The sequence below is a fragment of the Aotus nancymaae genome, unplaced genomic scaffold (genome assembly GCF_030222135.1).
Source record: "Aotus nancymaae isolate 86718 unplaced genomic scaffold, 86718_ANA_hifiasm-v0.15.2.pri h1tg000040l, whole genome shotgun sequence".
Lineage (NCBI taxonomy): Eukaryota > Metazoa > Chordata > Mammalia > Primates > Aotidae > Aotus > Aotus nancymaae.
Window position 1 is genome coordinate 44,062,803 of NW_026988454.1, and position 26,569 is coordinate 44,089,371.

General features: G+C 32.1%; 1 protein-coding gene across 15 annotated transcripts in view; it reads left to right on the plus strand.

Annotated features, from left to right (window-relative positions):
* The window catches only part of TRDN (triadin), a 369,423-nt gene that overhangs the window by 257,251 nt on the left and 85,603 nt on the right, over positions 1–26,569 (plus strand). For all 15 annotated transcript variants that reach the window (XM_064360733.1, XM_064360737.1, XM_064360734.1 and 12 more), the window contains 3 exons: positions 804–851; positions 14,072–14,122; positions 19,702–19,752. In XM_064360733.1, the coding sequence (XP_064216803.1) occupies positions 804–851; positions 14,072–14,122; positions 19,702–19,752 (150 nt within the window). The remainder of the gene's footprint in view (positions 1–803; positions 852–14,071; positions 14,123–19,701; positions 19,753–26,569) is intronic.

The following is a 26,569-nucleotide window of genomic DNA, read 5'->3' on the forward strand; positions in this document are numbered from 1 at the left end:
GCATCAATGGGTTAAGTTGGCTACAGACATATTTCTTCATTTTAAAGTTGTGTTTTTCCCCCTGCAGTTCTATGTAACATAACACTTGGGTGCAATAGCAATAGTCAGTGCCTCATCCATCTTTCATCTAATGGTTGCTAGTGAACTCTTAAGATTCTTGCTTGAGTCAATTATTCCAATGGTGTGCACCAATTCTGAGTGAATAATTTGTACTATTCTACTTTTTGACTGTCAACCACTGTAAATAGGCAAACAGTGAATACTTCACTGAGAGCAATATCTCTTAGAGAAAGGGGTACAGCACCCAAATAATCCTCTTTTGGTTACTGGTGATTTGGGATGATTTCATTTAATATTTAAATGAATCTCAAGCATGACTACACTATTCTTTCAGTTGATTAAGCCATGTTAAGCTTGAATTTAAAGGAGCATCTAGTTGACATTTACAAGACACGAAGTGTCTCCAGCAATAATCTGGAATGTAAGTAGATTAATCACAGTCCTGTCAAGTGGAATTCTACGTAGAGCTTGTTTATCAAAGCAGAGTATAAGCAAATAAAGCAGATACCGATTGTAGAAATGTAGAGAGAAGAATGCAAGGGATTATTACTTTTTTCTTTAATTCTTTAGATATAAAATCTGATTTCAATTGAATTATAGAGAAATGAAAAATATTTAAGAAGCTTTAAAATAACTTATATAGAGGAAAGATTTAGTATTGAAAGAACTCCAAAATGCTTTTTTTGAGCAGAAGCAGTATTTTTGTCTGGAACTCTTCTTTAAACCTTATCTTTGTTTGGCAGCTGTACCTGGAAAGAAGGAAGAGAAAACAACGAAGACAGTGGAGCAAGGTAAAAAAAAATGAAGGAGGTTGACATTATCTTCTTTAGAAAGACAACAACATGCGGAGGAAAGCACTGGATTCAGACAGGCGGAAGACGATAACCTTTAAGTCTATTGCTTTTTATCACTGTCCTTGCATGTTTTTCTGTGCCAGGGAGAATGTGAGACAGCAATCTGGGTTGGTCTTTCTTTTGTGTAACTAAACTCCGAGTATCAGCTCCAAATAGGAAAATTCCACAAACTGCTCAATTACATCAGGAGACATGCTGAAGATTGTTGGGAATAAGGCAATGATCCAGGGGAACTGGTAGACATATTCCTATTTGATTTGTGGTTTTAACACCACCTTACTGATCATAATTTGAAAAATAAAGATGGCCCAATCCTATATATGCAAAAACTATTTCTGTTGCTTGAAGAAATATATGTGAAAGTTAAAACAAAGAAAACAACAGTAAAAGTAAGTTGAATATATTATGATGTATACTATATTACGACTTCAACTATTCATTCCCCCAAGAGGGCTGAAATTTCACTGTTATAAATCATAATGGTATAAAATAGTTATGCATTTTATTTGTATTTATACAGCTGTATCATAAATAGATCACTCCAGATTCTGCCTGAGAAAAATGCTACAGTACACTAAACTTAAAACATTTAAAGTGATGTTGTGGCTTCTCTTAGAGCTCAAGTGTGCTAATAATTTTAATTATCATTCCCCCCATGTCTTTGCTTTTATATAATAATATTATATTTATTATAATAAATTAAATTGGAACTAGCAATAATTTTGTCAAGAACAAAGTCTCAATGATTTCTCCAAATTTGAGGTGGAATTAAATTTCTGAAATCCTAATATCAGAAATTAAGAACTTTTCACATAAATATATCAAGAAAATCCTTCAATCTCTCACATGTCAAATAAGTAAACTAAAGTTAAGAATTTGGTTAAGTAAAAGATTGGTTAAGAATTTATTTCCTTGGGCTTTTCAAAATAAAATCCAATTATAAAAATCCCATTGAAAATGTTTTCCAATTTATTTTGGCTTCTGGGGACTCTTAAAGTTTACAATTCAGTAAATGTTTCTGTCAGTTTCTTTTTGAAGAAGAGTTGAATTTTAGTTTCTGAAATATAAAGTGGGAGCACTGGATCCTAATTTCAATGTGTTCAGTTATGCATGTTTCTGAATCTAAATTTATTCTCTAAAAAATAAAGATAAGTATCCCAGACTGACCTATTGACAAGATATTGTATAGGTCAAACAAGAAAACATATGTGAAAGGATAGGAAAATTTATAAACTTCTAGATAAGCATATAACATATAATTAGACATTTTTCCTTATGAAATTAATTTCAACACAGATGACATAAATTATCAAACTACTTTGATTTCATTGAGCTTTATAGCTTTCACCCTTCTAGTATAAAATTGCTGATTACTTGTGACATTCATAGATTGTTTTCATAGCCTCAGTATATCAAAAGAAGATTGACTGGAATATAAAACACCCACATTAATAATAATAGTACCTAACAGACAACTGATTTCAGAATAGATTTTTTTTTTCTTCTTATCGACATGATGGTGTCAGTTTCATTAATTCTATAATATTTCTTCTAGTGGACAAGAGACTGGAAATGGTTCCTAGAGATATGATCTTACTTCTTAAGATGATTTTATAGTAATTTTCTACTAAAATTTTGTTTTCTTTTGTCAAAGCTTAAGGCTCCTGGCTTGTGTGAAAAAAATGAGGTTCTTTCAATGGCTATTTTTATATTGACTTAGTAAATCATTTCAATTTTAAGTATTGTATGACAATGGCCTCATATTTTTCAACCATAACAATCATAGGAAATAACGTATTTGGATAGTTTGCATATTTTTATTACAGTATATCTATGACTAATAACTGATATGGAAATATTTTGTGCTTTTAATAAAGTAATATGAGAAGAGATAATAATGACATTCTACACATTTTCTCATATTATTCTAATATTTATGCATAATGCATTATGATGTATACTTTGCTTTCTTATATAATTTTTAGTTATCTTCAAAAGTACAAATAATCTATTACTAGTTTATAATTCATTGAAATATAGTTAAATCCTCTTTAAAAAATTATTTTTATTTATTTGTTTGAACATGTGGACTTTATTTGGAAAAATTATATCGATTTTTATAATTTTTAATAGAGTTTAAATACACTTTGTGATCTAAGTATAATTGTGTATATTGAATCTCTGGACTTAAATACTTACGGATATTTCAGTGTCTCAAAATTAAGTTGAAAGTTTTATTACAGAATAGTTTAGTATTCCATCCTCTTAACAATTAAAAATCACTTCAAAAATCAGTTAAGTAGAAACACAACAAAAATATTTTTAGAAAATTAAATAAAATCTGATTGTGTGTTAACTATCAAGAATAAATTTTAACACAATTAGTAATCATTTCATTAAGTGTAAATTTGGAGAGTGTTGATCTTAAGTGTATCAGAGTTCACTTACTATAATAAAAGATTCAACTTTGCCTTAAATTAAGAAATACTTCAAAATTTATAAATAGGCTAATTTGTGTCCACTTGAAGAGTTTCTTTCTTGGCTTTTGATGCTATTCTGTAAACAATGGTTCCCTACATAATTGTAATAGTGTTTTAAGTTGTCACAACACCAGGCAAAACCCAAATGCTATTACATGTTTTGTATATCTGTCACTGTCCTCATCCGCCTTATCAGATTCTGCATTGTGTATGCTCTGGTCCTTTTAAAATTTGTGATGTGTACTGATTGTAGATTTATTCCATACTATCAAGTGAATGTTAATAATATCTAAGCATAATTATCTTCCTGAGAAAATTTTATCCATTTGAATATAATGAATGTGTATATTTCTTGGTGTCTCAAAGTTATAAAAAAAAAAGGGAGAAACAGTTTTACATTTAAAATCAATGAAGTAAAACAGAAGTTTTAGTTAACACAGTTGTATTTAATTATTTGCTTAATATGTATTTATAAAATAACTTATTTGCACATGTTGACTAAGTCATGCTGTTGACTCTCAATAAATGTTAAATTATAATAACAATGTTATAGATTCCTGTGAATTCTAAACATTTTGACAATACTTTGTGCTTTGGTTGTTTAATATTTATTGAGCGCCCACAACAGGCTAGGCGCTGGGGAATGGGTGTGAGGGGCATGGCATGGGCTTCGGAGAGAAGATGGTCTACATGAAGGCAATGCATGAAAATGAGGATACTCTCCTTGTTTATGTATTTTACATATTTTCAAGAGAACCATTAGCAACTGAATTCTCCACTCCACTGTCTCACTTGCTCACATAATACATTTTACTTCTTTTTACTCTTATTTTACTTAATACTATGAAAACAGTTTATCCTTATAATTATTTTATGTCATTAATAGGAAATTCCTTTCTAGTCTCTCCTGTCTTAACTCCTTCCTCCTACTCACCGTATTCCTTTAATGAGAGACAGATCTCAATCCTACTTATTATAGCAGAATAATACATACTTAATGGAAGTTTGTATTGTTACATTAATTTCCTATACAGGATTACTTTCTGCCATGCAACATTTGATGCATGTGATTCTCACATTGGTAAGATTGCCATTCAACGTTAAAGAGAATTTCAGCTCTGAAAACAGGCAGTGTATGTCAATAATGTTTATGATATTAGGAGGTGATGTTAAGAGACACATATGCACTAATTCTTTACCTTTTTCCCAAAAGTTAAAGTTCATTTATTATTGGTGATCTATCTTGTCTAATAAGCTAATGTGTAATTCCATCACTCTCATTTTATGTAGGATTTATGATAGGTACATACAGGTTACATAGAGATATAATTGAATGCCCAAATTTTGTTTCCATGCAAGTGTTCTGCCTTTTAGTTATGAAAATGAACCATTCTTGTGCCCAGTATAGCCTTCTGTGCTCGTCTTTTTCCTTCCTTTTTCTTTTCCTTTTTTTTAAGAAACTCGGTATTTTGCAGAGAAGCACACGAAAACAACAAGATTACCCCCGGAATGCCTCCCTCCCACTGCCCTTGCACTTCATACTGTGATAACCACACTTACCCCCAAGGACCTTCAGTAACTCTTGGGTCAGAGGAACTGGTAGGTAGAAGGGCTTCATTATGTTACCTGGCATTACCAATTATCAGACAGCATTCCCAGGAAGAATGCATCAGGCTTATGCTGCCTGCATTCTGCCTCTTCCAGGACTCATCAGTGAAATTTCACAATGGCAATATTATCAATCTTTTAGGTTCTTAAAGTAACAACATTTTTACATCAAATGTGCGCATTTGCTTCACCTCTCTTATAATTCTTAAACTTTCCTTCATTTAACTTCCAACAACCTTCATGTAAAACTGAAGAATGACAACACAAACCATTTTTAAGCCCTGTCACATTTAATTGTAAATATAAAGGAAATTACCATGTGAGCCCTGAATTTAATGACAGTGCACTTCAGATTTCTTTTGACAATATTTTGCATAATTTATAGCAATTTAAAGCAATACAAATTATGTATCCTTGATCCCTGTCTATATTTTAATATTAGGCTGAAGTTTCTTTAAAATATCCTTAAATGTGTAATGGGTCATTTTTCATTCTCATTGTAAGGAAAATTCTCTTAAAACTCTTATTTTTCTTACATAGAATTGTGATTGCCATCACTAGGATTTGGCATGCAAAAAATAATTGTTAAGTATTTAAGTAGATATTTGAAGTTTAAATTTTGATTCTCCAGAGAGAATGATCAACTTTATGTTCCTTTGACCTTCTAGACAAGATTATTTAAAAAAATCAGAAATGCATTGTAATAGTAACCATATGACACAGGAATAAAACACTTTTTATGAGCTTAAGAAGATTATTGAGCTGCTAATCTTGTTTTTTATCTATTAATATTTACTCTCACTCCTACTTTTATGCTGAGGCCATAAGTGGGTTATATCTTATTTTCCTTTAGGAATCTTTAATAGAAAATATATTACAGGCTGCTACATTACAAAGCTGAATTGTCAGAGCAAAGATTGTTTCCTGAGAAATTTTGTTTCCTTTTTTTTTTATTTACAGATTGGCTTTCCACTAAAAGTCTATTTATGAAAAGAAAGAAGAATTTATATACACTATCTTAAAGAAAGTTTCTTACAATCAATTGCTCTTCCAGATCCCAGAACAAATTAATGAGGTTTAAGTTTCATACTCTAAAATTAAATTGCAGAAATAATCTGAAACCATCAACCCTATGTAAAAATCCATTGTTACTGTATTCTCATTATGCATTAAGTTACACATTTCAGGTCAAGTAATTTTAGTAATGAAAATGAATGTTTTATCAATATTCTATACAACATTTACTTGCATCTAAGTGACTGTTACTGTCCCATTTTTTTATAGATCAATGATACATTATAAGCTAGCTCTAAAGCAATGTTTTAAAAGTCAGAATTCAACTGAGATCCTGGAATGACAAAATAGTAGTTAAAAAGTTTTTTTTTATCATTATGAGCTGAAAAGTCTGGGTTTTACTTCATTTGATTTTTATACAGAAAAGAAGGGAAAAATTTTTTCCCAAACAAAGCATCTACATTCTCATTTCAAGCCTTTACAGCATATTCCATGGTCAAAAATTCTTAACTTGGAGTTAGCACTTACAACTTTGGTCTTCAAGGAAGAAATAATTGATGATAGCCAGTGGCAATTATAAAATATTAATCTGCTTGAACAATAGAGCACAGAACTATCTTGAAATAAAACTTCGGGCTTAGTTTAGCTCTATCAATAATTTGTTCTGTGACTGGGCTAGTTATTTGCCTTGCACTGCCTTTTTTTAAATAAGAAAATATTATTGTATTGAGCCATCTCTAAGGGACCTTCCATCTCTAATATTGTACAATTCTCACTTGTAAGACATGTTTTCCATGCTTGAGACATTTCAACATTGCCCCAAATGCTGAAGAGTAAACTGTCTTCTGATCACAAGTACAATCATTCAACAGGAAAGTCCAATTTAGATTATAAAATGAAAATATCTGAAAATATTATTTAAATCTACTAAATGGAATGATAATATTTAAAGTCTTGCTGATATGTTACATTACATTTAAATCCCAAAAATATCTCAGGAACAAATCATGCTATTGGATATCAAAGTAATTACATAAAGATGCTTTAAGTAAGATTGTACATATGAGAATTAGTAATAATGGCACACAGGATATAGAGATTATGCCTTTGATACACACACACACACACACACACACAAACACACTATAAAAACTGGGACAGAAGAACATACTGTCTCTGGAGATAGAAGAATGCGGATAACAACTGTGTGTGGCTGGTGATTTCTGACTATTTTTACAACATGGCAATAATTACTTGGTAGCGTCAGTCAGTTTTTCAGCACATATTATGTTCTCTCGACAAAATTTTGCACATTCATTGATACAATGAAAGGAAAACAAGTTTGGCTTTAGGATCTTTCAGTCCTTATCACTGGAAGCATATAAGTTTAAATTCCTTAGAGGTTACCACACATTCTTTTGCTACCAAGTCTTATTGTGACTTTCCAGCTTAGGCTCACTGCTTCTACCCCACTTTCTTCATTCAGGAATCCACTTGAACTTTCACACTCTGTGGTATTCTTATGTTGTTTTTTATGTTTGAAATGCCTTTCTAATTCTTCTTTCATGGCAAGTTTTATCAGTTTTTGAATCCATCACAAATGCCTTTCTGTGAAGTCTTCTTTCATTTTCTCAGGTCGAGTTTGTCAGTGTTACTGCTATGCACCCAGAGTTCTGAGCCCTCTACCATTGTATCTAATCTGTCTATGTGGATGCATCACAACACAGTCTGAACTCCACACAATCTTCCTTGTTTTTCCAGCTCCCAGTACAAAAGAGACACTCAATAAATACCTATTGAATACAATATAGTTTATCTTTTAAAACAAATCTGTGTCCTCCTTTTATAATATCATTTTCAAGAGAAAGGACTCAAGGGGTCCTGGACTTTTTTATCTACAGGAGAGTTACTTTTGTCACTCTGGTAGGCACAACACAAAGAACAGGTTCTGGTTTGTTGAAATGGCATCGACTTTTATTTTACTCCAAACCAAACACTTTTTGAGTACCTCAGACCTCAATTTTCTTTCTGTGTACATATCCATCACAAAGTTTAAAATATAGTTAGTGTGGAAATTTTTTTTTAAATTTAATGGAAGTCTAAAATATAGCAAATCAAAGTCAACAATGCATAAAAAGAATTATACATGACCAAGTGGGATTTATTCCAGATATGAAAGTCTATCTTGACATTTGAAAATTATTTAAGTAATCTATAATATCAACAGACTAAAAAAGAAAAAAACACATGACCCTATCAATAGTAATGGCAAAAGCATTTGACAAAATCCAGCACCCATTAAGGGTTAAAAACTCTCAGCAAACTAGGAATAGACAGAAAATTCTTAAACTTGATAAATGATTTCTACAAAAATCCTGTAGCTAACATTCTATTTAATGATGAGAAATTAAAAGCTCTCTTGCTAAGGTCAAGAACGTGGCAAGGATGTTTGCTCTAGCCACATTTTATCAACATTATACTGAAAGTTTTAGAGAATGACATAATATAAGAAAAGGAAATAAATGGTATACAAGTTGGGAAGAAAAAAAAACTGTCTTTGTTCAAAAATTACATACTTGTTTATGTAGAAAATTCCAAAAACTTCCTGGAACTAATCAGAAGGTATAACAAGGTTTCAGGACACAAAGTTAATATGTAAAAGACAATTACTCTCCTATATCAATAATGAAAAAATTGAATAAACAAGATTAAAAACACAATGACCACTTGTATTAGCACCCAAAACATAAATACTTAGGTATATTTTTAAAATTATATATAAGATCTATGGGAGGAGAACTACATAAAAGAAATAAACAGAAACTAAATAAATTGAGAGATAATCTATACTCATTGATAAGATGACTCAGTATTGTCAAGATGTCAGTTCTTCCTAAATTGAGCTACAGACTCAACATAATTCCAGAAAAATTCTAGCAAGTTATCTGGGCTATTGACAAACTAATTCTAAGGTTTATATGAAAAGGCAAAAGATCCAGAAGAGCTAACACAGCATTGGAAAAGAAGAATTAAGTGGCAAACTGACTCTACTGAAATTCACAACTTAATGTAAAAAACACAGTAATCAAGAAAGCATGATATTAGTGAAAGGAAAGACAAATAAATGAATGAAACAGAATAGAGAACTCAGAAATACACTCACAAAAATATAATCAACTGAGCTTTGACAAAGGAGTGAAAGCAATTTACTGAGAAAGGATAGACATTTTAACAAATGGGTGTCAAAACAACTGGATGTTCATAAACAAAAATACAAAAGAAAACAATAAACCCTCAAAAATAGACTTTACATCCTTCACAAGAAAATTAACTCAAAATGGATCATAGACCTAAATGTAAAACATAAAACTATAAAACTCCTAGGAAATAGCATAGGAGAAGATTTAGGTAATCTTGGGTTTGACAATGACATTGTAAACATAACACCAAAGACACAGTCCCATGAATGAAAAAAATTATTAGTTGGACTTATACAGATGGCAAGTCAGCATGTGAAAAGACGTTCAACATAACAGGTCATTAGATTAAAATAATGAGATACCACTACACACCTATTAGAATAGCTAAAATCTAAAACACTGACAATACTCAATGCTGGGGAGGATGTAGAGCAACAGAAACTGTCATTCTTTGCTGCTGGGAATGCAAAAAGGCAATTTGGCAGTTTCTTAGAAAACTAACCTACTCTCACCATGCAGTCCAGCAATTATGCTCCTTGGTATTTACTCAAATAAGCTGAAAACTTATGTCTATGCAAAACCTGCACACGACTGTTCATATCAGCTTTATTTATATTCCCTAAAACTAGGAAGTAACCAAGATGTCCTTTAATAGGTGAATAATAAAATTTTTATTCAGTGTGAAAAATGTATGAGCTATCAAGCCACAAAAATAAGTTGAAGAACCTTAAATTTTATTTCTATGTGAAATACGCCAATCTGAAAAGTCAACATATTGTACAATTCCAACTATATGACATTCTGGAAAAGACAAAACTATGGAGAAAATTAAAAACAGTGGTTACTAGGGTTTGGGGAGAAAAGAAGGTTGACTAGGTGGAGCACAGAGAAATTTTAGGGTAATAAAATTATCCTGAATGATACTGCAATGGCAGATACATGTCATTATATTTTTGCTGAAATCTATAAGATGTATAAAACTAAGTGAACTCTAATGTAAACTATGGACTTTGGTTGATAATGATGTATCGATATTGTTTCTAGGACTGTAATAAATGTACCACACTCTTGAGGGATACTGATGGTGAGGGAGCCTGAGTGTACTGGAAGAGGGTGTATTAGTTTGGGCTGATATAACAAAGTGCCTTAGACTGGGTGGCTTATAAACAACAAAAATTTATTTCTCAAGATCCAGAAGCTGGAAGTCTAAAATTAGGCTGCTAGAATGGTTATGTGCTGTGAGAGCCCTCTTCTGGATTGCAGACTGCTGTCTTTTTGTATCCTGACATGCAGAAAGAGGGCAAGAGAGCTCTCCAGGGTTCCTTTTATTTTTATAAAGCCACTAATTTTATTAATGAGGGTTCCAGGCTGTTGACCTAATTATTTCCCAGAGGTGCCACCTCCTAATACCATCACATTGGAAGTGGGATTTCAACATATGAATGTTGAAGGGACACATTTAATCTGTTATAGAAAGAGTGTATAGGAAATCTGCACTTTCTGATTAGTTTTGCTGTAATCATAAATCTGCCCTAAAAATTAAGTTCTATTAATGCTTTTAAGTGCACGGAAATCTCAAATAATTAGTCCAGTTCACTAAGTTAATTTTAAAGTATATTTTGAAATTCCATACCATGAGTAGCAGAAAGATACATTAAAATCCCTCTTTATTTTGATTATATTAATAATTATTCAGTTAACATTTTTTCTTATATTCAATTATATTTCTTCAACTTTTCTATATATATCATCTTATAAATTAAATTTCATTTTGAACAGTTATACTATAATGAGAATGATTCTTGAAATCCCACATAAATGTGTTTTAGGAGAGGATTTCCATTTTAAAAAGTTCAAAAGACAATATAGAATATGTATAATGAATAAGATTGTTATAGAAATAAAGATTGTATTATATCCTAAATGAATAGATGATAAGAGGTTATTACAAAAAATAAATGGGCATAAGTATGTAATACATGTGCATGAGATTACTGAACTTTGGAAAGTCACTCAAAATTTCTTAGATAACAAAAAAGTAAAATTGTGAGGTAAACGTTAGATTTAAATATATGCAATTTTCTTTTTTGTCCAGGGAAACTATCAGATATTGGCAATTTCATTTTACTTGATGTCTTTGCCAGACCGGGATTACAAACTGGAAAATAATTAACCGTGAAAGATGTGCATAATGATAATTAGGTTACTGTGTAAAGATTCAACGATGAGTTTCCTTGTAGTTTGGATTCAAAATGTTTATGATTGTTTCAGGAAAGAACTCTAGGGCTGATATCATCTGCTGTAAGACTTTCTATTATTTCAGTCTTGTCTTATCTTTTTCATGAGCCTCTTTTTCTAAAAATTCTTGTAGAAGGAAAAGGAAACACTATTGAGACATATACCTTTTCTATTTTACAGTACAATTAAAAGTAAAAGATGTTTGCTATTTATTTTTAGTTAAATATATTCAGTACCATAACTTAAATTAAAAAGATGAATGGATGTATTGCTATTGAATATTATTTTCAAAATCAGTAGTTTTTATCTCGTAGATTATTTAAAGCTTGACTTTAATAGCTATTTTGATCATAATCTGTATTTTAAATTTTTAATCGTCTGGCAATGGCACGTCAAAATTTATAAAATTAAGGTTATTACTATCAATATATAAATGATATATCAATATAGAAAAATTATATGAGATTGCATTTGAAACATGCTGCTAAAAAGAATAGCTGAGAACACCAGTCTTTGTGTGTGGGTGTGTTTTTACCTGTCACATATTATTAAGAAAGTAATCGTTCTCTTTCTGGTTTATTTTGCCTTTATATAATTAGTTTACTTTATAAGTCAAGTCAATCTCTGTGAATAAGGTAAATAAGATTAATTTGGGGCCTTTAAAAAAACATGCTACTAGTTATATTGATAGTTTTCATTTATAATCCATACTGTAGGTTGCTTTTTTTCTGCAGCACCTGTAAATGATCTGCCCTTCACCTGTTTTTTCCAACTGCTTGCTGTACATTTCCTTTTTGGGTGTCTTGTTGACATACGAAACACAATATATTCAAAACCTTCCTCCAAAGACCTCTCCTTTTACATTTCATATCTCAGGTGAGGAAAAATTGTCCTACTGTAAACCAAATAAAAAAATCTAAGAACCATTCTCAGCTAAAACAAAACAAAACAAAAACAAACTAACAAACAAAAAACCATAATACATGGCTGAGCGCGGTGGCTCATGCCTGTCATCTCAGCACTTTGGGAGGCTGAGGAGGGCAGATCACTTTTGGTCAGGAGTTCGAGACCAGTCTGGCTAACATAATAGAAACCTGTCTCTACTAAAAATATAAATATTAGCTGGATGTGATGGCAAGTGCCTATAATCCCAACTGCTCAGGAGGCTGAGGCAGGAGAATCACTTAAACCTGGGAGGCGGAGGTTGCGGTGAGCCGAGATCGCACCATTGCACTCCAGCCCGGCAACAGAGTGAGATTCCATCAAAAATGAAACTAAACTAAACTAATACATCTACTTACAGTTATGCAATTAAAATGGCATTTTACCCAATTTATAAGTCTAAACCTAAATGTCACATTGTCAGCGAAAACCTTCCCCAATTTTAAAATTTGAATCAATAAATTCTTTATTATCTATATAACTTTACTGGAGTACTTATCACAAGGTCGAATATTTTGCTGTTTGTTGGTTAACTACCTTTTCACGACTATTTCTATATACAGACCATTTCAAAACTTAGTGGTGTAAAACAACAGCTGATTTCATTTTGTTCATGATTTTGTGCATCAGGACTTCAGGAGGATGAAGCAGGCAGTTTTTACCTGATTATCTCATGTGATCGTGGTCAGATGTCAGGTTGGGCAGCAGTCATGTAAAATCACTGACTCCTGGATGTGCACGATGGCTCTCTCAGATGGTTGGCAGTTGATACTAGCTGTTGGCTGGGAGCTCAGCTTGGGCTGTTAGTTGGACTGCCTAGATGTAGCCTCTCTCACATGGTGGTGTTAGTTAGATTACCACCTGACAGCTGCATTTCCCAAAGCAAGTGTCACTAGATTAACAGGTAAAAAAATTCATGATCTTTTCTGATTTAGCCTTGGAAGTCACAGAGTATCACTTCCAATTCTGTTGATTGTAAATGGCCTACAGCAAAACTGATAGAACTGCCCTGTGCAAGCTTCCTATTCACTCTCTGTTTCTCTGAAATGTGTCTTTCTTTCTATTTCATTGCTGCAGGTCTAATTTCTTTCCCTCTTCTAGTTCTGCCTCAGTACTACAAGCTTACATCCTTTACTGAGCCTATCATGCAACTACTGGAGCCAGTACTTAACATGCTTGAAAGCATAGATATAGTGGTTCAAATCCCAGGTCTCCTATGTAAATATCTTGGAAAGTTATTTAATCAATTTATGTGAAAAGCAGAAATAATAACAGAACCTGTATACCTCATAGGGTTGTTGAGAGCACTGAATGAGAAAATGGTGCTCACAAAATGAGAGAATATTGCCTGACACATAGTAAGCAGAAAACGTTAGCTATCATTCTTATCACATCCTTCTTCCCCAAAGCCCATGTCAGTTTACTTGTACTATATATATCTGGCATAGTCTGTACTTGTGACAGTAATTTCATAATTCATGCACTTATTTTCTATCATTTACATATTTAGTTCAATGTCTTATAGACAAAATATACCTAGAGACATTTGTATTGTGAATATCAACTCAGATGCCCTGTGATCTTTAAGCCTCTGTATACAAAACACATGAAAAAATTTGCAGTTTTTTTCTCTATTATTCCTTGTAATCTCTTCTTGTCATGTTCTCTCTTGCAGAAATTAGAAAAGAAAAATCTGGGAAGACTTCTTCAGTTCTGAAAGATAAAGGTAATATAGTTAATTCAATATAATATTACAAATTTATTTGGAAATATATATGATGGAGAACATAGTGTATTAGCAGCATCCCCTTTGCAAATATATGAACCAGAACTGTAGCAGTCACATTCATATTTTTAAAAACTTGCATTTATTTATCTGTTCCTAAAATTATTTCTTCTCACCATTACCTAGGAAGTGCTCTGATTACAACTCCCAAAAAGAAAAGAAAGAAACATTTTTTTAAAAGATTTTCCTTAAAAATGAAAAAGGTAAAAATTATAGAATGGAAGTAAGGAATATTAACAAGCACTTGCCCCCATAGTCTCTGATTCTCTCCTTTCTATTCATAAAATATATATTTAGTTCATAATACATCCCAAGCACTTGGTAAACACTGAAGATGGTGATGACAACAAAAATGGTAAAGCTACAAATAGGAAGTAAGATTTGGTAATTAGAGTTTGCATTCTGATATTTTCAAATGCTCTTAGGCATATTCTTTCTGCTTTAGTCTTGTCACACTCTATATTGCTATGAAAAAGCATGAAATTCTTAATTAAATTTTATGACTTCCGTCTCCTGGATGGACCAACTGCCTTTCCTGTTTACCTATGCAAATCCTTAACTTGATTCTAAGAATAATGGCCAGGTAAAGCATCAAGCTTTCTCTATTTCAGCCTTCAATGAGGCCCCTCTCTTCTGAATTAACACACTTGAAATATTTATAATTTATTCTATAGTACAAATATGTTTGTTATCTATGTACTATAATGTATAATTTATTATATATACATTTGAGTGCTACATATGTATATATAATAAACTAAAGTTCACCTATTTAAACTTCAAGATCTGATATTATTCACCCTAATTTTTTATGTGGACTGATCAGTACTACATTCAATAATTATTTATTATGTATCTAATATGCAGTAATTAATTCAGATACTCACTAGACATATGGGATGCAAGAAAGGCATAATCTATACTCTCTGAGAAGTTACAGTATTAATGACATAACTAAAATTATAATAATCTTAAATGAGAGTTATAGGATGCTGTAAGAAGGTGTAATAGGAGATCCTGATCAAGTTTGGGAGACCAGGAAGTTTTGTCCTGAAGAAATAATGTGAAACGTAAAGGAGAAGATGAAGAGTTAGCCTGTAAAGGTGTGGGAATTGTTTGGAGGAGGTCCAGAAGTGGCACATCTACTCTTTACCAGGCACCTTGATACCTACTTTACGTATTTGTTTCAGCAAAATATGCTTACTAGCTCAATTTTTATGAACAAGGAACCTGAGGTCTAGCAATCTAAGTTATTCAGTGTCACACTGTGGGTAATAGGGAAAGGTAAGTGTCAAAGTCATGTCTGCCCCACTTTAAAGTTCATCTTTTCATTTTAACACTGACACTGCTTGCACCTAAGAATAGGATTCTTATATTTGTATTTATAAAAGCACATTTGCTTTGAGTGTACAGTTTACTAAAAAAAAAAAATCTTTTTGGCATAGACTCATTGGACATACACCATGGAAAAATAGTCTTAGTTATTTTGCTATTGGGGTAACTCCACTTAATTCCCACAGAGGGGCTTCATCTATTTTTCTTTAGTGATTACTTGTATTTTGGGACAGTTCCATTTCCAGCCTTCACTCTCATGTAATATGAAAATCAATAAAAACAGCATCCTTGATTATGTGAAAACCAAAAGTGTAATGAAAACATCCTACCAGGAAAAAAATACATAATTTGCAATTTGCAACATGTAAATCTAGATATTTTCTTATTCCATCATCATATAGAAGACATTTGGGGGTCATTAATGTCTTTATTTTAGTCTGCACTTATATCACAGGAATATCTGGACAGCATATTATGATTCACTAAGAAAGCAGCTCAAAAGAAAGGTTGGGGTTTAACTCCAAAGCTATACTTTGGGCAATGACAATTATCGAAACTTAACTATTACTTAAAATCTTCACATATGCCAAAGCTTAAACTAGTTGGAAGAATAATTGTTAAAAACCATCCTGGAAAGCGTTATCTGGGGGAAATAAATCCATACTGATCACTTCATTAAATAGGTTCTTGTAATTTCTAATATTGTTATTAATATACACTTGAAATTCCTTACTGAAAACTTTTGTTCAATGTAGAAGCATCTACTGTTTTCTCTAAAAATTCCAATCACTAGAAAATCATGTATATAAAGGTTTGCAGCATATGATTATTGATTTAGGATGATATAAACTATATCTACTTCTTAATTCAAACTGCATTAAAGCCCTCAAAATGCCTTTGTTATGTATAATTTGAATACTGTTTTAGAATAATTTTATTTTTTCTGAATATAATTTATTATTAAGAATCAAAGAAAAAATTATAATATTACCTATAAGATTTTAGGGACTTCAGAAGCCTCTGCAGTGTTATTATTTTTGGAGAGGCTCTTTGAAGCCTGCTGCTAAGCTTTGGCAGAATCCGAATGCAACAATTTCACTTGCTAAAAATTTCCCTATTTTATTAGAGTTGTATTTTGTGAGTTACTTCTATTAAACCACTAAGAAATTGCCCACATTTGCCTGTTACTCATACATTTCACCTGCATGTGTACATCCACATTCATTTTAAAGTGACACTACAAGTTTAAAATCAGCATTATTACAAGGAAATCATTTGGAGCCACGTTTACCAGAGTAGTGATAACCATGAGTAAATTAGGCATTCAGATATACATTATTAGGCTTTTGTCTTTATGTAAGAACATATAGAGAGTTCTAGGGATGGTTGTTGCAAAGAAGAAAAAAACAGGAGAAAGATATGTCTTGCTAACTTTTGTTGATGGTTCAGTTATTGACTTTCCTGGACCAGTGGACTCACTTAAGCATTTTCAACACACCCACAGGGGCATAGTCCTGCTTATGAGGTCTTGACCATCCAGAAAACAGAAAATCCTGTTAGTGACCCCTGATATTATCTTCTTTGCGGCATTCGTCCTTATCCCAGATAACTTGTTTCTAACTGTTGGTCTGACTTATCTGAAGATGGAAGATTCGCCTCTGGACTGAGAAACTGCAACTGAATCCAAACAGGCAACACAGTAATTAAGTAATTTCTTCTCCTCTAAGAATACAATAATAGCACTTTTAGGTTTCTCTGTTATTGGAATAATGTAGTGGATATCAGAATTATTGATTAGTTGTGTGCTCCAGGTCTGTGTATATTTGGATATAATGGCAGAGGAGTCTCAACAGAACTCATCTTCTTTTATGTCCTGATGCTCAGAACCATGCAACTGATGATCCCCCAACTTCTATTTGTCCTCAACATGTTTTTCTTGGCCATTTCCACTCAACAATTTAAAGCTAGAACTAGGTCTGGGTAAGTTGTCTGAGGACTTTGAAACTGCTCCACAACCATGCTGTACTTCATCATGGATACTCACCCAGTTCATCATTACTGCCTTTGTCTCTGGGGGTAGTGTTAGGCAGCGGCTAATCTGAAACCATTTTTCTATTCCTTAGTGAATTATTTTTCCATCACAATCCTCTTGCTGCAATAATTGTGACAGAGTTCCTTCCACTTTATCTCCCAGCACCATTAAAGACTTTATCGGCCCGGATCATCAAGAGCTATAAATCTTCCTATAGGCTCTTGGACAAACACAAAGAAACTACTATATTTTAAACAGTATTTTCTAATCTGCTGCTTTTGACAAACAAGATAGTTTGTCAAAAAAGTGGCTTAAGAGTTGACTTAAACCACTGATGTATCTCTCCTTCCTAATGTAGAAGTGCAGGGTTTCCATGTAATCCTCTCTTCACTTTTTTGTCGGATTTAATATCCCTCTCACTTCCTTGGGTAGTTAGAGATTGCTCAGAGAAGTCTGTGGACTTCCTAAATTGCAACAAAAGCCCTGAGGACAAAACGGATGCTGAGAATAAATGATCTGTAGGAAAGTCAGTGCAAGTGATGCCTCAGCCTAGGAACAGAAGGCATCTTGACATAGCAAACTTGGAAATAGAAATCACTTTTATTTTCTGAGATCATTCTTCAAAGCTTAAGGTAATAGGTTTACTGTCTTTGAATGTCCTATAAAACTGTATCTGTTATTCCACCCTTTCCTTCTCTTTACACTAAAATCAATGTAGTTCTGTGGGCTCTCACCATAGGTCCTGAATTTTATACCTACTAAAAACCTCACACAAACATATACACTCATCCATTTAGATCAACATGCTGAATCTTGAATTCTGAGACTCGAAGCATTGTACTCTCCCACCCTGCTGGGAGTCTATTTCCATCACCACTTCTCATTTCACAACACATTAATTCTTTTGGCTTAGCCAGAAAGTGCAAGAGCAGTAAATTACCCCCATCAGCTTGAAAAAGAATTAATGAAGCTTCCCAGTGTGTTTGTTCAATTCATGGCTCTTGATTTCATCTTCATATGCTGAAGTATAGAAAAAATAGCCCTATTTAAACATAGCACCGTAAATAGCAACATGACATTTATTTGCCACCAAAGCCATTTTAAAAAAAATTCTACATGTTAATGGATATCTAAAGCTATAATTTACCCCATAAAAAATTTTGCATTGAAAGATACAGTTATTTTAATAAAACCTCAAAATTAATTCTTAATACATCCCAAACTATCTGGTCTCAGTTAATTCTTAGTGATTGCTAGAGTGGCATCTCCATTTACAAGCACCACAATCATATTCTCTGTATTTTCACTCAAATCATATGGTGGGAATAGAAAAAAGGGCTGAAATGATAGATCTCTTTATTTCCCTTATAATTGCATTAAAAGTCATTTCATTCATAAACTATATATTGAGCTTTAATGTTTCAGAGGGAGCATAAAATGTGTGTATGTTTTATTTTTTATTAGGCTGTTAAATATAATGATGTTCAAGGCATTGCCCATATATATGTCTGGAGCCCATGATATGGTCTGAATCACATTGAAGATGTGTATGGAAGCTAGTAGAATAAGTAAAGTTTTATTTGAGTTACTTCAACCAAAGCCTTCATTTTGAAGACTTTAAAAGTTTTTAGATGAAATTGTCTCATAGGTGAAATTGTCTTTCAAATTTTATTTTAATCTCATTCTTGAGTTAACCTGATTCTGAAGAGTAAAACACCACTACATACATGATACATGCGAAGTTTTTTATTTAGTTGTTTTTTTTTACAAAAATGTGGTCTAAAAGAAATAAACTGATTTAGTGCTGATTAAACAATTTTTGAATACTTCTGGATGCTGAAGTCATGTGATTTTTAAAAAATTATGGATAAATAGGTCCTCTCCATCCAAATGCTCATTCTCTTAAATGAACAAGTAGATTATTACTTGTTGAACAAATTATGCTTGTGTTAAAGAAAAATGATCAGATTATGGCCTATTGTATTCTATACACTGCTGTTTTGTTGTCCCTATGTGAGTAAAATCATTTTTAAAGTGCATTAGAGAATTTCCACTTACTTTCAGCTTACTGATAGCTCACTGACTTCATTATATAGGTATCTGAAAATCTCTTTGTCTTGGCTTCAAATAAATGTCCAACATTTTTTTTCAGAACCTATTAAAGGGAAAGGAGAGAAGATTCCAGCTTCCCTAAAGGAAAAAGGTAATATAATACAATGAAATGTGAAGCCACATTGATCCACCCTTTAGATATTCAATTATTTGCAAGAAAGTAATAAATCATTTCATTTTCAGGCTTTCAAAACCATAGCTTTAATTTGCCTTCATACGTTTTTAAGCAAAAGGAAAAAGATTTCTATTTCACCATTGAATTCTAAATTGTACTGTGAAACAAAAAATCAAAGCATAGCTGTGTCAGAAATACTGTAAAAACTTTAAAAAGTCAGATGCTATTCTGATCCATAGGTCTGTAGTGAAATGGTGGAATCTACATTTTACAGATATCCAAAGGGGAATCTTAGGAATAGCCATGGAAACCGAAGATTTAAGAGAAATTGAAATAGTAAAAATTTCTCAGTGAAATCTTGTGATTCTGTAAGTTCATAGATAATAGAATCATAAAGAAATTGTATAGCTAGGAAGAGCTTGGAAACTGTTCCTCCTAGCTAAACAATCCTCCTGTCTAACAGACAAATGAAACCTGAATAGTCAAGACCTTTTTCAAAGTTATTATAGTTTGCGGTGGAGACAGCATTAGAACTTCAATCTCCTAAATCAAGCACTGTGCCTTTTCTAATGTGCCGTGTTGCATCTCCAGCCTTTCCATTGTGATAGGCTTGAAGTCAGATGGATTCTGATATGTCATACATCAAATTACATCCCCTAAAACACAAATAAACTTGCCAAATCCAATGTAATACATTTAATTTCTAACTAATCCAAGTATATTCTGTGGGCATGGCGTTGTGCTCAGAGTTGTCTCATATTTCTTAGTGTCAGTGAACACTAAAAAAAAAATTTCCATTGTGTCTATATCAATGAGTCACTGAAATTATAAAAACCATGTAATATACTTACTATTGTGAATGTTAGAACAAGAGCTATTTCCCCATTTACTCTGAAGAGAAGATCTGTGTAAAATATTGACCAGACTTAGTAGAGGGACTTAGTGGTAAAATTTTCATCTTACTGGGGTTATTTATTGTTAAGAGGATTTCTGGTGAGCTTACATAAGCATGGATTGGGGTTGGGAATGGTATGGCGATCAGCAGGAGAAGAAAGCTGACAGAACGATCAGTCAGAGAAATGAAGGATGCATGGAGAGCCTCCATTAGTGAGTGTAGCAATGTATAAAACTGTACCGTTAAGTCATACTTTCCTAATTTTGCAATTAATTTTAAATTAAAGATAATTGTTATTTAATGAAATGTAAGAGCACATGATTTTTTTCTCAGCTCCATACATATCTAATTAAAAAAATATTAAAAGTAACATGGCTTTTAATATTTTAACATGGCACTTATGCCTTGTTTTAGAAATATGCTATTGTAACTAAAACTTTGTTTTTATCAGCTATTATGGCAGTTACTTTATTGGTATACACCGTTGTTATTTTGGCATAATATGCAAATTAGTATATTTTGTCTTGCAAGAGGATTCATATATGTTATCTTAAATGTCTAACAGGCAGATACATAGTGCTACATTTCAGTATTGAAAGTTTAAATTAATTGAGAAAGTTAAGAAAAATATCCTGGACTTATCTAAACGTTCATTCATCTTAAATAAATTCCAGGTTTCTTTAACATTATGTTACTGTTGGTTGACTTGGACATTACATAACAATGTAAGTTGAAATGATTAGATACCATTAAGTAATTTAATCACACAATGATGCAATATTTCTTTTGCCAATATAAGGTTGAAATATTTTTAAATGTGCAGACAGGAATATTATATATGTCTACATTTTTATTTTAAAAGTTTAGTTTTTAGTCATTTTAGTTTCTGATTTCTGGAAATATCTACTCAAGGATCTTCTTCCTCTACTCTTCCAAATATCTTCTTTCCATAATCCCACACCAGGTGGTTGGATCTAGCACCAGCCAATTCATTGTTAGAGATATTAGCAATGGGCACAGGGGCAACATATATCATATTGAAGAAGATGTATTAGTTCAAGCCTCATTTCACTGATACTGAAGTTTTACTTCATTATACCATTTTCTTCCTAATTTTTAGTGAGGACTAGGAGTAGACAATGATTTGTACAAAAAGTCAATTAAATGTAATCACCAGAATAATTATTTTAAATCTCATTGCATTATTATTATTATTTTAGAAATTGAGCCCTTAAATTACTGTCAGGATATTTTAATTAGTCATTTTTATGTTTCCCATTTAGAGTGACAATGATCTCACCTAGATATTTGCCAGAATATTAATGGCAAATTAAAATTCTATGCATTGAATTTCTTCTTCTTTTTTGTTGCAAACAACCAGCCAAAACTCAGACCTGTGATGCTGAATGTGAATGACAACTCTTGAACATTTTATCAGCAAAGAGGGATCATATCATGCAAAGTGACTTTGACTTTCACCTATAAGAGGTGTTGTCTCTTTAGGCTGTCTTTCATTAAAGGGGATCAGTACCATCTCACACATATTGGAACAGTCACATCTCAAATAAATCTTTACTAACAGGATTAACTTTAAAAGACAGTTTTTTAAGTTAAAGGTTTAACCCTTCTTAGCAATTAGAGAGCTCCTTAAATGGTTTCATTAAAGGAGCATCAGACATGATATGACAATATCATGCACAATTAAATGAGAAATTAATCTATCGTGTATTAATCTTATAGTATTTAAATAGTCACAACATATTCTTCTTGAGTAAAGGTAGAACCATGCTCTAATTTATACTGTTAAATCTGGTTATGCACTAAACTCTCCTACTGAACTAAAATAAAAATGTTGTTCAGGACTCATGACGAGAGATTCTGATTCAGTAATCATGTATTGAAGACAAGAACTCTGGCTTTTTAACTCTAATTTTCCAGGAAAATGGAAGCGTGTGTTCAAGATTTGAAGGGTTTTGTCATCTTCATTACTTAAAATGAAAGATAAAACATAGATGGATAAATTTAAGAAGACGTAACCATGTGCAATCAAGAGGGAAACATTTAATTGGTTTTGAAAAACAGAGTGAAAACAAGGTAGTAAGCCAGAATGAAGTTGTATGGGTGCTGGGCTCTGGATCCTTAAACAGAATTGCTGACCTGGAGTTGTGTTTCTGTGTGATTAAGGCAATAACGTTCATTGGAATAAGCAGGGATTTTATGCAAGTCTCACCGCAATTAACCAGGTACTGAAGTGGAGCCCCCACTCAACAAAAGAAAAGTGAAAAAACAGTTGCTGTAAATACTTCTCTGGAGCTGCAGAATAAGAAAATGCAGACCCAGGAAAATGGAGGAAATAAACTCAGCCCCTCATTTAGGACCTGAAGCAGCAGAGATAAGATAGGCATTACCCACAAACAAAATATTAGTATGAATAAGAGAAATTAGCAAAACTTCTGGATACAAGATCATCCTATGAGAATTAATGTTTAGCATTCCTAAACATAAGTGATGAATAATTCAAAAATTTATTAGTTCAGGGTACCCTATTCACAATGGAAACAAACTCTGTTACAAAGAACAAAAGTATCTAAATATTGATGACACTTTTATGTAAAAAATAATGAAAATATTTTTGAAATCCAGTTCTAAAGACCTGAATAAGTGAAGCAATATTTTATTTTCCTATCTGGAAGTTATCATTTATCTCTAAAGTAATGTATAGATTCATGTAAAAAAAATCAACAGTATTTTTAGAGAAAAGTTTCCTTAAATGTCTTTGAAATTTGAAAGGACAAAAATGAGAATTTATTTTTTTGAAAAATGACAAGGTGGACTTGCCTGATGAAACATAGTTATTTTTTATAGAAGTGCTTTAATTAAAGCAATATGAAAGCCCAGGTATGGGAATGCACACTGAGATAACATAATAGTGAGCCCAGAAATGAAGCCCTACCTGTAGGAAAATACATTAGATAACAGATGAAATGGAAAACCACACATGCTTCTCATGTAGGAAAATTTTTAAATTCTGCTCTCATATTTGTGTAGAAAGAAATTTAAGACATCTTCAAGACTTGATGGTAGAAGACAAACTTCAAACATTCAGGAAAATAGAGGAGAATATACATATAGCTTTTAGTTAAAGTAGAATTTCTTAAGACACAAAGAGAGTAAATCCAGAAGAAGAAGATTAGCCACACATTGAGAAAATATATTGCAATGCATATAATGAGCAAAGAAAAATAGCTGATATTTTAAAAATGTACAGATTTTATTTTTAAAAGGAAAGCAAGCACTTGAAATTGAAAATTTGCCAGTTTCTATTTATTTTAAAAATAGCTAATTGAACAAATGACAAAATAATAAATTTTTAATCACTGAAAAATCGGGTGATATTTGTAATCAGTACTTCTTGGTTAATCTGTAATATGGGCTAGCAATTTATTTCCATGACACAGTTCGATTCAAATAGATGATAGTGAACAATGGCAGAAATCTATCTAAACTACATAAAGTTTTTATAGGACTTTTATATAAACTCAACATTAATAACAGGTATATGTATATAAAAATTGGGGTGATATTAGGAAAAATATTAATACACTCAAAATTTAATGTTATGGACCTGATTAATATTTTTAAAAGTAGAAATACATTTCAAAATTGCTTCAACATGTTAGAAGCCAGATTCAATCAAAATGAAATGCTACACTGAAGTGAGATGGGACATTGAGATGGGATACTAGAAAAGGACAGGCTTAGCATATAAGACCATAAATCTGGTTTACACCATGCTGCCATGCTGTTTAAGGGTATAATTTTTAGGACATTCTAGAAGAAATGTAGAGCTGGAAGCTGGCTATTTGGGTGTGAGTATCAAAAAAAAAAAAAAAAAAAGAGTTCTGGGTTGGAGATATACTTGTGAGTCTGATTCTGAATTTGAAGATGTAGGCATACCATGCATGCATGGATGAGATTTCTTATGGAAAGAGCCAAGAGTAAGAATAGAGTTCTAAGCAAGGTTAGTAGACAATAAAGTTAAGTCTCAAAACTGAGGAACCTAAAATCTTCTTCTTAACATGAGTGCAACCAACAAACTTGAAGTCTAACACTAGTAATCACTCTCTCTGCCATTTATTTTCCAGAAATTGGTATTTTTGCATGTTCAGTTGTCACTAGTTTTTGTGTCTCATTGCAATGTTGGCTCTATAAGCACTATTTTAATATTCATTATCCAGATACAAACCTGCAGAGGAAAGCTCAATGATTTATTGAAGGAGTATGTGTTGTGTAGTCTGCTTTTATGAAAAAGAATCAAGACAGTTGGTCTCAGAGACTTATCCCAAAAGGCATCTTTCAGAATAAGTTAATTCAACTTATGCCATAGTAAACTCAACCAATGTCTTCATCTTGCTACATCTGGAGACCACGAATATTCCAGTGTCCAGTGATTAACATAAAAAGATTAAGGTTCATCTCAAAAATTCCAGTTTTAAAGTTATTTAGTGTTCTGATTCTGTTTAAACAGATATAACAGGAATGTATTTTTCTTTTGAAAGTGATAACTCTAAGAAGATTTGATTAATCTATATACTTTAGTCACCACACTAAATTTTAAAAATTTTCTAATAGTATTGCAATTCACTCATGTCACCTTCACTCATGTCATTGTCATTCTCTAAGAAATATTAGAACTTGCAGTAAAATATTTTCGTCGTCTGTGGATCTAGAATATTTGGTTTAGTAACAAACATGAGCATTTTAATTTTTCTGTACCTTTTCTAAGTTTTTTGGTGCCTAGTCCCTAATATAATTTCTTAGCATGATTTAATTCTGTTCTGAAGTATTTTTAAAGAGAAATATTACAACTATCATGTTAACAGTGAAGAAATTGATTCCCAAAGATTAAATGATTATTTAAGATTTTTATGCTGCATTAGCTACCTAGCATCAGACTTAATAACCACTAAAAATAATCTTACTTTTCTTTTTTGCAGTACTAGCATATATTAGCAAAAGTTATCCTAACACATAGTCAAAATTTTTGTCTTTACAAAAATTTTATTGTGTTTGTTAGAAATGGAGGAAGGTTACAGATAATCTGTTGATTTTTAAAAAAAGACCAACCAGGATTCTAAAGAATGAAGTGTTAGAAGATGCCTTTAAAATCCATGATTACTCATTTTCTGAAGAATTATTAAAGTGAAAGTTGGACCCATAACAGTAGCACTTTCACTTTAAGCAGCAATTTACAGCCTAACCCAGTTGTTTGTCCACCATGTCAAAATGCTAAGTTGATAGGATGGAAAGAGGTTATGTATTATTTTAAAAAGTAGTTGAGGGGGCCCAGATTTTCTCTACTAGCATTGGCTTTACAAAAATATTATATCCAAGCAGTGTGAATTTTTATTTTCTTCATCCAAAATGTTAATGTACAACAACAATATGTGTACAGCTGTATGTATGTGAAATGCATGTGCAAGTCTAAGTGTAGATCTCCAATATTTCTTCCTTGGTATTTTTAAAATGTAAGCACTCATTAAAAAGGCAAAATAAAATGAAAGAATGGGTCACTATCACACTGCAAGCCCTCTTATCATATTTTATGCATATGTTCTAATATCCTTCTCTCCTTGAAGGGAAATCGTTTTCTTTCTTTCTTTTTTTTTTTTTTTTTAAGAAATGAGGTCTTGCTATGTGGCCCAGGCTGGCCTCAAACTCTTGGGCTCAGGAGATCCTCCTGCTTCAGCCTCCTGAGTACCTGGAACTGTAAGCATGTACCTTTCTGTCCGTTAACATTTTAAAAAATATATTATTTCTACTGTGAGGTCATCTATTATTTTTACATTTTTGAACAAAATACAAGATGACTTGTACTTAAACCTATGACTTTTTATC